Source organism: Bombus vosnesenskii, unplaced genomic scaffold (assembly GCF_011952255.1).
Source record: "Bombus vosnesenskii isolate JDL3184/JDL3185 unplaced genomic scaffold, Bvos_JDL3184-5_v1.1 scf7180000013309, whole genome shotgun sequence".
In the NCBI taxonomy this organism is placed as follows: domain Eukaryota; kingdom Metazoa; phylum Arthropoda; class Insecta; order Hymenoptera; family Apidae; genus Bombus; species Bombus vosnesenskii.
This window is the reverse complement of record NW_022882958.1, coordinates 125,345-137,442: the sequence shown is the minus strand read 5'-3', so window position 1 is coordinate 137,442 and position 12,098 is coordinate 125,345. Positions and strand designations below refer to the sequence as shown.

Here is a 12,098-nt window from a genome sequence, read left to right as displayed (position 1 = left end):
AACAGTGGTACAATGGATGTTAGTGGCAGGGATTAGAGAGACTATATTTTATACTTCTCCGCGTATATCCATCCGCGCAATGAAAAATTATTTTCACATTGTTCCGTCCTTCTGCTTGCGTAGCTAGTAGCTTCGGGCGAAAAACGAATCTCGGTTAAATGAAATTTGTATTATATACCGATTATCGTTAGCTTCGTAGCGAGCAATCCAGAGACGTTCTTCTTTAATTTGCCGTTAAAAAATGTATCGAGAATGGTTGTTAATTTCGAAGTAGTCTTTTCAGTAAATTTAATCAATATCAATCAGCAAAACTAAGAAAAATTTATTTATCGCAAAAGTTTATTTTAAAAGTTGGAAATGAAACATCGAGATTTTCTCCACTCTTCTTCGCATTTTTTCTTCCAAAGAATAAAATGGCTTATAATTCCGTTTCACCGTCGAATTTCCAGTTAATTCGGCCGTTTAATTCTGAAAACGCATTGGTTCGCTCCGTCGCACTGCGACGATTGGAATTGAATGCGATTCGGTTGACTCAGACTTTGTATCATTTACGTTCCATAATCGCAGTTTCGAACAATGTTTCAATTACCGTTAAATACCGAAATTTTACATTCGTTAATACTAATTTAACGCTAATTTAATCTCGATGTGTATTAACGTATTGATAAAAGTTTCAAAAGAAATTCAGTATGCGCAATACTTGCTAGCGCTTCCTAGCGCTTCTACTCGGAAATGTATACGAGTCACAGAACGACATTCTCTTCTGCGCGTAAATTCCTGCAAGAAACGGTATCCATTACGACAAAGAAAAAGAAAATGCAAGGTCTTTTACGTTTGTTGTCGGCACAACGAAACCTCAAATTTACATACTTTTTCCTATTCGATGTTCGTATGTACTCGTAATAGAATAACCGTTTGCCATATTATCGATACAATATTGTGAAACTAAATTAAGACTGTCGGTGGTATTTTTTGCACGAAGGCCACTCTGTGTAAAAAAAATATTTTTTACGAAATAACTGCAACGAATACGTGCAAGAAGTGTTGCGAACTTCCGATATCGTATCCGATACCGTGGGTTGCAACGTACGTTTCCAGTGACGTATCGTACGGCTGACATCGTTGAACGAAATTGACCGAACGAATCAACCTTTAGCGTGGATTTACGTAATAGTTATTTTAAAAGTTGCTTGAAATCGATGCTTTATAGATTGCTGTTTGAATTATCGAAATCTCCCGATTTGATTGCAGTCGGAATTTTACCGTTAAAAGCTTCTCAAGAGCTTACGTTTGGAAATAAAAAATGATAGGTATCGTTATCGGTCGAACAAACACTTGAAATGAAATTTTTCTAATCATTCTACGTTAAATTAAATGTGTTTCGAGATTGAATCTTGCAAAATCTGACATTTGTAAGTTAAACATTTTGCAAATTACGACATTAAATTTAACTTTCCGGAATTTCAAGTTCCAATTTAATTCCTCAGAAACGAAAGATGCCAATTCAAAGTAGCGAATCCATAAGATTTAAGAGCTTCCACCTTTCTTCTTCTTCTTCTTTTCTTTTTTTCTTTTTTTCTTTTTTCTTTTCTTCTTTCTTTCTTTCTTTCTTTCTTTCTTTCTTTCTTTCTTTCTTTCTTTCTTTCTTTCTTTCTTTTTCTCACGTTATTTCCCGTGATTCGTCATCGATGAATCACTTACGTAACTTCCACCCACTCGATCGGCCATCCTAAACCGACCCTAGAAACTCTATGCTACAAAATAACGAAAGATGACCTCGGGAGGAACTTGGTGAAAATGAACAGAATAAACTCGTTCGTCCTCTGAATTCCGGAAACAGCAGCAAAAAAGACAGGCGCACCGAAGAAGCCTCGTTTGTCTTTTGAGGAGGGTTCGCAGGATAGGAGCGTGGGCAGAATAGCAAGAGGGCTGTAGACGTTAAAGGATACCTATAAGGTACGAATTGCCTCTTGCGAGTAACGAGGCGAAAATATTGCTCAGACAGTTCTGGTTACTTGACGAAAATTAATTACTCCGCGTCATTACAAACAGCGTAAGATTTTAATTATGCCTATCTTGTTACAGCACACGATGGTACGTGTATACGGCCCTGCTACAGATCCTCGAGATTATCTCCTCATAATTGGAGCTCATTTGGATAATTTGTCTTCTTAGAATCGTTTAAGCGAAGAATTCGTTCGAAAGAATTTAATATTTATCGATCAAATAGAACGTATCGTTAATAAAACTTAGAGCGTATCGCAAATAAACTAACTTTAATAATACGAGAATTTATACTATTATACCCTTTATCCTTCAAGATATTCGATTAATCTTAACGAAACTTCGCATGTCGATATTGAATCGTTACCGAGGTTAAAATAGAACATGGATATCTATTTTTCCAACCTTAAACGACAAGAGAAGCAAAAAAGAAGGGAAGCGAGAGGAAAGAAAGCGTAGGCGACTCGCATCAACAAGGACGTACCTATAACAGGGAAATTCGATGTCATGTCCTAATTGGCGTTTATAGTACACAAGGGTACCATGCCTCACCTCTTGTTATATCGTCCTCTATAATGGATCGCGAGAAATCGGAGAATTATTAGACGTCGAGAAGCCTTCCTTTCGTATCCCTTTATCGTTCATTTACTTCACAAATTTCTCAACTTTTTCACAATCAATTTTCCTTTACGATTAATATTGCTTATTATCAAGAATTAAAGTAATATCGATAACAGATCGGAAATCTTCTAAACAAAAAGTCTCGTACCTACTACACCTAACCTTCCTTTTCTTTTCTCAACTCATTGTCAACAGTATAGTAAGTTAGTAAGATGGGCAACTTCAAGGTTTTTGTAACCTTTTCGTTGAATTTTACCAGGCATGATCGTTGTAAACGTTGATCGTTGCGAGAAATTTGTATAACGTTCGTATTATAAATAAAGAGAAACCATGCTTCTAGAAGTGGAAGACGAAGCACGTGATTTTACAACGATATATAAAAAGGATTTCCCATCGAAGAAAACTGGTAGACCAAAGGAATACAGACCACAACCCGAGTACCCTCCGCCTTTGAATAATTTAAATGGCCCTTACAGAAAGTGTTTGAACACACAACGACAAAATGCTGCTCTTACCTTAAACGAACAAACCGAGGATCCACAACAAGCTTTAAACAGAGTAAACAAGCAACGATATTTGCTATTAACAATTAGTATATGAGCAATACCTCGTAATAAATATTTTTCTATTACCATGTTGCATTAGAATTGAAAACCGTTAAATTCTTTTAATGTAGCTCGTTGTGGAGTTAAAGTACATCGCGTGGATTTTCAAAGCACACTTTAAACATGTAACAGTGTTGATATAACTTTAAAATATTTAGATTCGCAAGAAATACCGGCATTTAAAAGAATTTCTTTCCAAAGTTGTACCGGATGAGGATTTAATCGAAAGAGAGGACAACAAACTTAAACAAACTGTGTATCAAATGGAATATTCAAAAGGTTTTATTTTATAAACGAAACTACAATTTCATTTACATATATATTTTAAAATGAACATTTTATAATATTAGGAGATTATTCACCTCGTGCGAAAACATATGGAAAATGGAAAGACATTCGTTTACCGGAAGACTGGATCATATCGGAAACCACTCAAACCAACTTCTACAGAAACCCATGGAAAATTGCAACGGAAGACTTGATACGGCTAAAGAAAGCAAAGAAACCTCCAGACAATTTAGTACCCAATAGAAAAGAAAGAGAAATTCTTCGTATAAGGTAAGAAGGCAAGATTACGACAGTTCTGTTGGCATAGATAAATATTACTTATGTTTTCACGACCAATCGCGGAGGGACGCAATCGCGAGGAGAGACGTCAACGGCAGTCGTAAATTGTTATAATCGTTACGATTATAATAATCGACACCACGAGTTGATCGATCTCCTGATTTCCGTTAAGATAATAGGGGTGATTGAGTTAGTATAACACTGTGATTCATAGAATTATAAGGTTTATTTTCAACGCTCAAGTTAGGTAAGATAGATATGCACGCTAGAGCAAGGCTCTTTTAATCGAACTTCGTATGTTAGTGGACGTAGCACTAGAGGATACTTAATAGAGCAAGTGGTTGTTCGTACTTGGACTTAGACCTTAGAATTGTACTTAGTTGCTGTCTTTTCTAGCGGTGTAGAAGAAGTAGTTGACTTTTCCAGCGATGTAGAACAAGTTTGACTTGACTCTCCTGAGGTCGTAGGAGCAGTAAGTTACAGTGACGATGCTGTGTCGTAGGACAGCTAACGATGGAGGTCCATCGGATTTGTTCACGACATTTTTGGTCAGGAAGTGAGGACAGTATACATTGCTTCTGATTGGATAAACGTAGGTTGTTGGACTAGGAAGGGTCTTAGCCGCCCGCGATAGAAAGTTGCTATTAGGAAGCATCGTACGTGGGAAAACCCAGCTTTCCCTGGTTAAGCCGTGGTAGACAATAGTCTTTAAAAAGTGATTTAGAAAAGATATTTGTTCGGTCTGAAGGACCTTAGCAAGCAAATTAGTGGGATTTATGACGGGTACTTAAGCCTATTGAAGGTACGTCGTAAGGATGAGCGGACATCTGGTGTCCGGTTGGCCCGCGGTATATGACCTGGTCTAGGTCTAAACGGTCGCCCGACGTAACAACTTATCCACTAGTAAATTCGTAGTAAATCCAATAAGGATTAAAATGTCCCGAGCAACGATTATTATCATTTGTCTTTTATAAAACTTTCCTACTTATATACATAATTCTGTAGTAAAAAAAAAAAAAAAAGTATCCGCCATTAATTCTATAGGTTGTTACAATCTATTCTTTCTAGAACTGGAGATTCAGAATACGATGCAAAGATAGGTGCTACCGGAAATCGAGTAGCAAAAGAATGTTTGTTCGGTCCACCGTTACCTATTGAACCGCAAATATACACTAAAGGACCCGACAGTCCACCGTCTGAATGCTCGGAAATTCTGGCAGACAAGAAATTTGTACTTCCTTCCAACATAATCTAATCTTTTGTCCGATCTTCCCGTTATCTCCCATTTTCACCAGAAGAAAATTATTTTCAGTAATCACTTATTAAAATTAAAGATAAGCTATTGGCGAAGGATTACGTTAATGAAATCATCAGACACGAATTATTACAAAACACAACCCATGTTGTTTTGCTTGTACATAGCCACTTTACAAATATATTATTTCCTATTTTCACTCAACTTAATTATTCATTTACAATAGTTCGCATTCACACTGAACACACAGTATCACATTCCACGTAAATCTTTCTTACATTATATTCGTACAAGTTATTTACAATTCTACCCAACTTTAAGATCATTTAACAAAATATTTATGTACGAAGGTGAAACATTTCATCTCCTTTTATTTCAATTTCTTTACGTCTGTAAAAAAAGAAGGGTGCTGTATCTTAATATGTATTTCATCACATATCAAGAGAAATTAATTATCGTAATTTCCCCTTTCAAAAACTAACATTTGAACTTTAGAAAAATACCATTTTAATAATATGTAAGAGATATATGTAGGAAAAAGCAAATAATAACCTAAATACTACAGAATTATTACGATAATGTTATATTTATCTGCATATAAATAAAATAATATAATTTTATAAAAGTTTCGAAATAAAATAATTTTTTAAAAGTTTCGAACGCAAATCCGATCTTAAATGTAAAGTTGAATTAATTTTTTAATAAATTTTCAAAGATTCCAAAACCATTCAGATAAATTACACGTTACGTAGCCTCCCTTGTTCAGCCACAATATCCAACATTTCAAGATTAAACATGTTATTTACATAAGCCACTGCAAAAGATATGAGTAACTTCTTATAATATATTCTTAACAATTAACTATATTCCATAAAGCTTTTTATCTGATTAAATTAATTGTACTCGCACGTAAAATTGTACAAAAAGTCTTATCGATGTACACATTTTTTGTATTTTGTTCATTCATCGTTATAATGGAAGCTAAGATTAATTCATTTATAAAATCTAATCTAAAAATAGTACCCAGCACGTAACAATAAATTATATAGTTCAGTCTCTCGATTGAACGTGGCGATATGATTTGTAGAAAAATTTACACGTTTTGAAATTATAAATTTGATATGTAACACTGCAAGCATTTTTTTATGTACACAAAGTAGTACCACATATCTTTCATCAATTTCACTATAATGAAAGTTGATCTAATTTTGAATCCAATTTTCCGTTATACCGTGGCACAATACTAGTAGCAATAGTGTTAATCAAATCTATGCCAGACTACGCACAAATTAAAAAAATATAAGTAAACCTTTTCGTAACCTTTTCATAGTATATACAGTTTTGATGATTCTTCACAGCATCTTGTTTTCAGAAACTGTTTGCATTATATCTCGCACCAAGTTGATTATTTACAAATTATACTTTTGGAGATTAATGCAAACATACGTAGAATGTCATCACTAACACATTTTTCGTTTTTGACTGATTAATTGTTCATGCATCGCCTCAACTTCTAGTTTAAACATTTATTTACATCAAGCAGTTGTTCGAGGTAACAATATCATCTTGAGAAATCATTTCCTGAAGAGGAATACCTTGTTTCTGTAACAAATGTCCAGACTTAAACTTACTTCAAAATTTTTGTACTTCGTTCAGAAAAACATTTATATTTACTTCAATGACAATCGTCGATGCCATATTATCTGTGTCGTGATATTGTACACCTACATTTGCTGCTGTTATTGCTATAGTACGAACGGTATTGGTGCTGGTCGAAGTTGTGATGTGCTGGGTAATCATGGCGTTTTCGTTTGCTCTACTGGAACCATTACACTCTTATATGCGTAAAATAATGAATGAGACACTGTGTTTGTTTCGCATAAAGAACTATAATAAGAAACAGATATATATACATATATAGAGACTTACTTTCGTTTCTTTACTTGACCGGAATGAAAACGACCGCCCTCGCCACGAATTCTATTCATTGCATGTCGATGACGAGATTCGTGGAGGTATTTCTGTAAGAAAATGCTAATTTCATGTAAAATGCATAAGCAACAAAACATATAATATAAAATTAACCGTAACTAAACATATATTTACAGGTCTTTCTTTAGGTATCTTCCCCTCAGCTTCTAATTTAGCCCGTGCTTGACGACGTTTTAATATACGCCTATATTGCTTAGCATTTACATATAAAGGTTCTTCCTCAAAAACTTCTGCATTTGGCAATGCCACCCTTTGAAATTGCGTTTGTCCGCTATTTCCTGGTACCATCTGAAACATTAAAAGCCACGTATGTTTAAGTGTCTCGACGATACCTAGTTCATATTAAACTAACTATATACTTAAATTTTGAACTAAAGAAATTATATAGAAAAGAAAAGACATTATGCTGTCCTTGTCGCTCCATAATCACTACAAGTCGGTATAATATATAATACACAGACTATGTAAGTGAAAGAGACACTTTAATAGTAATCACCATGAAAACATTTCCTGCCTGAGTCGCTGCTGCTGTAGGACTTGCTAAGGGTTGTACTGGTGTTGTGGTTGCTGCGGTAGTTGCCGGTTGCGACGTTGCTCCAGCAATTTGCATAAGATTCCCATTGATATTAATTACTACTCAAAAAATATGAAATTAGTATATAAATTTTACAATTTAACAACTACGTTAATCATATACTTTTATACCTGTTGGCTGTGCTTGCTGAACTTGACCCTCTAATTGTACTGGCTGATAAATGTATGTTTGTCCATCTGGAGTTTGAATGATTTGAGGTGTTTGTGGCTGTTGAATTACTATTTGTTGGCCTGTACTAGTTAAACTAGACACAGGAACAACTTGTATTTGTCCATTTGGTGCTGCCATTTGTATAGCTTGTGGTAACATCATTGCTTGACCTCCTTGGCCCATCTGAACAACCTGGACGGTTCCTCCGGCACTACCAACCACAACCGCCTGCCCTTCACCCAGTTGTTCCATTGTAGATTACTCCTATCGCTAAACAGAAGACATTGACCTCACAACAAAACAAAGACAGAATGCAATTATATTGGAAAGTAAATTAATAGAAAGCCAAGTATAAATTCTCCGATGGAAAAAGATAGGTTTAACGCGACAAAGATCACTACATGCATGTATGTACATACACAAAGACAAAATTTGTGTATACACGTGAACTCGTATATACGAAAGTTCCATGAATCATGCAGGGGAACTTTCGTGTTTGTTGTATCAAACTGAAAATAAATAAATGGAATGCGTAGAAAGGTTAGAATCTCGATGATTTCTTTCATTCTGTCGGGCACAATTTTGTCTCGTACGCATTGATAAAGATCGCCAACGTGGCGAACACATTGAGGTCTAAAGAGCCCACGTGCAGAATGTTAGATACGTAGGAAAGAGAATCGAGGCCAGCCAGCAATCATCACCTTCTATCGGGCAGAAATCGGTTCCGAAGGATATTGCATCCTGTTCTCGGTGGCATGATCAACGTCGTATTTTCGTGATCCTTAACACGCAGCGAACGTCGACGTACGAAACGAAGACCAAGTCTGCTGGATGGTATTCGGAATGTATGGAACGACGCGAATTTCGGACGAGAAACGCTCGTCTCGACAAACATGGCCGTGCGGAAAGACTTTTTCAAGCACAAGAAGACACGGGTTCGCAATTCGAACAAGTCACAAAACGAAAACGCGGTTAATCGTACAACGATGCGCGGCCGTACGCGTACCCCGTTGATGTTTGATAATTTGTGGACTTACATTGGATATTTTCGTGGGCACTTTCCCAATGATTGGTCGGCAAATTGAGGACCAATGGTCGGCGATAGAGAGTCCTCGGCTCTTGTGTATTGGTGGTACTGAACGGGGGGACCTGCCAGTCCGATAGCAGCCCGATGCCAGACCGGTCGATGCCCCTCCGCGCCTCGACGCGCCCAACCAATCTACTGGCTTGACTTATCCCCACCACCTACTTCCCGCGCTCTCGTCAAACTTCGCGCGTTCCTAACAGCTCATTTCCCGCTTCCTTTTAAATCGATTTACCGATGTACTATCCGTAGTGATCACTTCTCCACATTTTCATTATTCCCGCATTCATTTACCGAATAAAATTTTATAACGAATTACGTAATTCAATCCTACGATATTTAAAAATAAATGCTCTATATACTGAATAATTCTGTTCGAAGTCGAAGTTTCTAAATCTTGAAATAGTATTAGAGTAGTGGAATGGTAGCATTCAATGTGTAAAAGGTGGAGCATTTAAATACGAAAAGAAAGTATTTTTATAAATATATTTTACGAAATAATAAATAACCAGTATTGACGGTCTTTATGCGTTTGTGCATATAGCTTTGATAACAAATTAATTCTTACAATTTTCAATAAATGTAATTAATAATGTAACAAGTGCGGCTTATACAACGTTTGTTTAATCATCGTTTATTGTTGACTATAATTAAGTTTATCTAATACGACTGTTATTCACGAAACAATATATAATTTCACAATTTATATTGTTTATTTATCATATCGCAATTCATCAATTAATAAGATAATAATAATATCATATCAATTAAATAAGAGATGATAGCGGAGTAATAACTCTTATAATTTTAATAAAATATAAAATTAACAAATTTTGATGAACGAAATACATATAAGAAAAGTGGCAATGAGTAAAGGATATAATATTAGCAATAGTACTAATTTATATAAATATCACATGTGTATGTTTAAGTTAAGAACTCCTTCTCGCTTGAAATTGTACATACTTTTTGCAACACTGTAGCAAATATAAAACAAGAACAATATAAACGTACAATATAAAAAAGACAAAGATTTGCATGGTAATTAAAATATACACTTTAATATGAGTAACGAAATATATTCCAGTCGCATTCGTGAATATTAATTGTTACTGAATCTACATATTAACTACCGTGTTTCATATAATGCCGTTTACGTATATGAAATATTTTTAACGCTGATAGAACGTTAACAAAAAAAAAGTTAGTTATTCGCTTGATAAAACTTAATTTTGCAAATTTTAATGCGAAAAATGATCAATTTATAATATATGATTGCGTTTATTAAATTATGACAAAATAGCCCTTTTATATTGTTTCTCGATATACATCTTAGTGGAGATTAATAACAGTGGTTTTATCTTTTTACAATATCGTATATAAATTATGGAAAAGCACTACCAAATGCAGCTTTTTCATTAAAGACTGGTCGTTTGGGAATATATTAACTTGTAACATCTTAAAATAATTATGTATATTCAGAAAAACTGTCAAGCCATTTTAACATTTTGTTATTAAGAAGTAGTACCTGAACTTTTGTCTACGATACACCAGATTATAATGCTTCATCGATATTCAAATTCAAGTAAGATAGGATGGAGCTAAAAGTCCAGGGTATAAAAAGTCCCAAATTTATGATCTTCGTATGACAAAGACTCGCTCGAGACGAACGCTCGTGTGCGAATGGCGACGAACGCTCGCTGTCTAAATAACATTATGCGATATTCAACCGACTGTTTACAAACGGAGATTTAAAATTCGGGGCATTTTACCCGTCGGACGTTTAGCCCCACTCTATTCTAAAATCTGAAGTAAATTCAGATTAACTTATCGAAAATTCATTTTGGAAAGATGTATAATGTTTTCAGTGTTGTGTAGTACAATGATTTCACTCAAGCAAGATGTAATCCTGCTGAGGAAATGCCAAAAGATCACGATAAAAAAGGAACTACTAAATCTTCCTTGTGTTCAACATTAACATCCTCTAATGCTGTCACAGCCTTATGGAGCATTTCTGTTATCTATAAATAAAAACATATATAAAAATTAATAAATATTTAAATAGTAGGATGTTATATTGCATATAATATATGTTTACCAGTCCATGATCTTCAGCATCAAGAGGTTCTGCTGCCAATATCTTTTCTGGGGCAGGAACATCTTTGAGTAAGCAAGATGTACTATCAGGTACTTTAATACCTCCAGCTTCTATACGTTTAGAATATGCACGTGATCTATCCATATATTCGTGCTGTTCTAAGTTGTGTGAATCTAGTGCTCCAACATCTATTACATTACTGAAATTAAATATATCAACATAATTAATTGATCCTTATTATGATATTCTACCAAATAACTGTAAAAAAGAAAAAAAAAAAAGAAAAGGCAACATAAACATAAGGACTAAGAAAGGTAGAAGCAAACACTCACGCAGCTGTTTCATGTAAAATTCTATTTAATGCACTTTGTTCATCTGTTTTTTTGGGCGCTGAACTTGCATATTGGTTAACATAATCATCACTGAAAGGAAAAGAAATGAAAAAGCTTGAACAACTTTTATCTATATCATATATAAATATATATAAAAAGAACACACCTGTGTACTCTAGGTATATTTGTGTTATTACTGACAGGATCTACCAACAAATGTGTCCTTTCATTTGCTTCTCCACTCTACAAAGATAAACAGATAAATTACATGTTTTAATTAATTTAAATTCTAGTCTTTGAATTTTATTTCAATTTTATAGATGTGAATCATATAAGAATATAATATACATTTTGACTATTTCAGTCTTATATACGTAATCCGAATAAGTGAAATTGCGATAAAAGTTTATATGTATCTTTTATGTTATACAATAAATCGAGCTTTCAAAACATCCCACTTGACTAAAATAATTTAATTTATTACCTGCGGATCGCTGTCTTCTTTGCAAAAACTGTAACAACATCCCATACTTATAAATGAATTGTTAACACTTTATAACCAGTGACGTATTGCTACAACGTATTATTTTTAATCTTCATTCCTGTATACAATCAAGTGAATCAGCTCTGGACGTGCCGATACTGCGCTTCAATCACTGTCCAGAAATGCAATATACTGCGAGAAGAGTGACAACTAAAGTGATTTATTGAGATGGATTTATGACTAAAAGAAACTGGCCAATTATACAAAGTGCAACGTGTGACAACCTTTTTAAACCAGATACGAAAACGCTA

The 12,098-nt window shown here is 34.6% G+C and overlaps 3 protein-coding genes across 8 annotated transcripts; 1 reads left to right on the top strand and 2 right to left on the bottom strand.

The window, feature by feature from the left end:
- The first annotated feature begins 2,955 nt into the window (after positions 1-2,955).
- Positions 2,956-5,075, top strand: LOC117234788. The gene is made up of 4 exons (XM_033496324.1): positions 2,956-3,183; positions 3,389-3,509; positions 3,581-3,788; positions 4,866-5,075. The coding sequence occupies exons 1-4, from the start codon at positions 2,956-2,958 to the stop codon at positions 5,050-5,052; spliced, it is 744 nt and encodes a 247-aa protein (XP_033352215.1). The 3' UTR covers positions 5,053-5,075.
- A 939-nt stretch (positions 5,076-6,014) lies between these two features.
- On the bottom strand, positions 6,015-8,982 carry LOC117234804 (nuclear transcription factor Y subunit alpha). Of its 6 annotated transcripts, none has more exons than XM_033496345.1 (7): positions 8,827-8,982; positions 7,750-8,059; positions 7,541-7,677; positions 7,159-7,332; positions 6,982-7,073; positions 6,727-6,871; positions 6,015-6,654 (listed from the first exon to the last, which is right to left on the bottom strand). In XM_033496345.1, exons 2-7 carry the CDS (start codon positions 8,039-8,041, stop codon positions 6,583-6,585), a joined length of 912 nt encoding a protein of 303 aa, XP_033352236.1. In that variant the 5' UTR covers positions 8,042-8,059; positions 8,827-8,982; the 3' UTR covers positions 6,015-6,582. The 6 variants fall into 6 exon arrangements, with proteins under 6 accessions (XP_033352236.1, XP_033352240.1, XP_033352241.1 ...); XM_033496349.1 differs by having other exon boundaries at positions 6,727-6,868; XM_033496350.1 differs by having other exon boundaries at positions 7,559-7,677.
- Positions 8,983-9,944: 962 nt separating this feature from the next.
- On the bottom strand, positions 9,945-11,930 carry LOC117234769 (ragulator complex protein LAMTOR1). The gene is made up of 5 exons (XM_033496298.1): positions 11,788-11,930; positions 11,470-11,546; positions 11,304-11,393; positions 10,972-11,170; positions 9,945-10,894 (listed from the first exon to the last, which is right to left on the bottom strand). Exons 1-5 carry the CDS (start codon positions 11,830-11,832, stop codon positions 10,805-10,807), a joined length of 501 nt encoding a protein of 166 aa, XP_033352189.1. The 5' UTR covers positions 11,833-11,930; the 3' UTR covers positions 9,945-10,804.
- Positions 11,931-12,098: the final 168 nt, after the last annotated feature.

What these genes read in the sequence shown, in the direction of transcription:
- LOC117234788 (XM_033496324.1), top strand. Translation starts at nt 2,956, where the DNA reads ATGCTTCTAGAAGTGGAAGACGAAGCACGTGATTTTACAACGATATAT. An exon ending in TCAAATGGAATATTCAAAAG is followed by an intron (nt 3,510 to 3,580) that starts GTTTTATTTTAT and finishes TTATAATATTAG; the next exon opens with GAGATTATTCACCTCGTGCG. An exon ending in AGAGAAATTCTTCGTATAAG is followed by an intron (nt 3,789 to 4,865) that starts GTAAGAAGGCAA and finishes TATTCTTTCTAG; the next exon opens with AACTGGAGATTCAGAATACG.
- LOC117234804 (XM_033496345.1), bottom strand. Translation starts at nt 8,041, where the DNA reads ATGGAACAACTGGGTGAAGGGCAGGCGGTTGTGGTTGGTAGTGCCGGA. An exon ending in AGGCAGGAAATGTTTTCATG is followed by an intron (nt 7,333 to 7,540) that starts GTGATTACTATT and finishes TTAATGTTTCAG; the next exon opens with ATGGTACCAGGAAATAGCGG. An exon ending in AGATACCTAAAGAAAGACCT is followed by an intron (nt 7,074 to 7,158) that starts GTAAATATATGT and finishes ATTTTCTTACAG; the next exon opens with AAATACCTCCACGAATCTCG.
- LOC117234769 (XM_033496298.1), bottom strand. Translation starts at nt 11,832, where the DNA reads ATGGGATGTTGTTACAGTTTTTGCAAAGAAGACAGCGATCCGCAG. An exon ending in AAGAAGACAGCGATCCGCAG is followed by an intron (nt 11,547 to 11,787) that starts GTAATAAATTAA and finishes TTATCTTTGTAG; the next exon opens with AGTGGAGAAGCAAATGAAAG. An exon ending in ATGCTGAAGATCATGGACTG is followed by an intron (nt 10,895 to 10,971) that starts GTAAACATATAT and finishes TTTTATTTATAG; the next exon opens with ATAACAGAAATGCTCCATAA.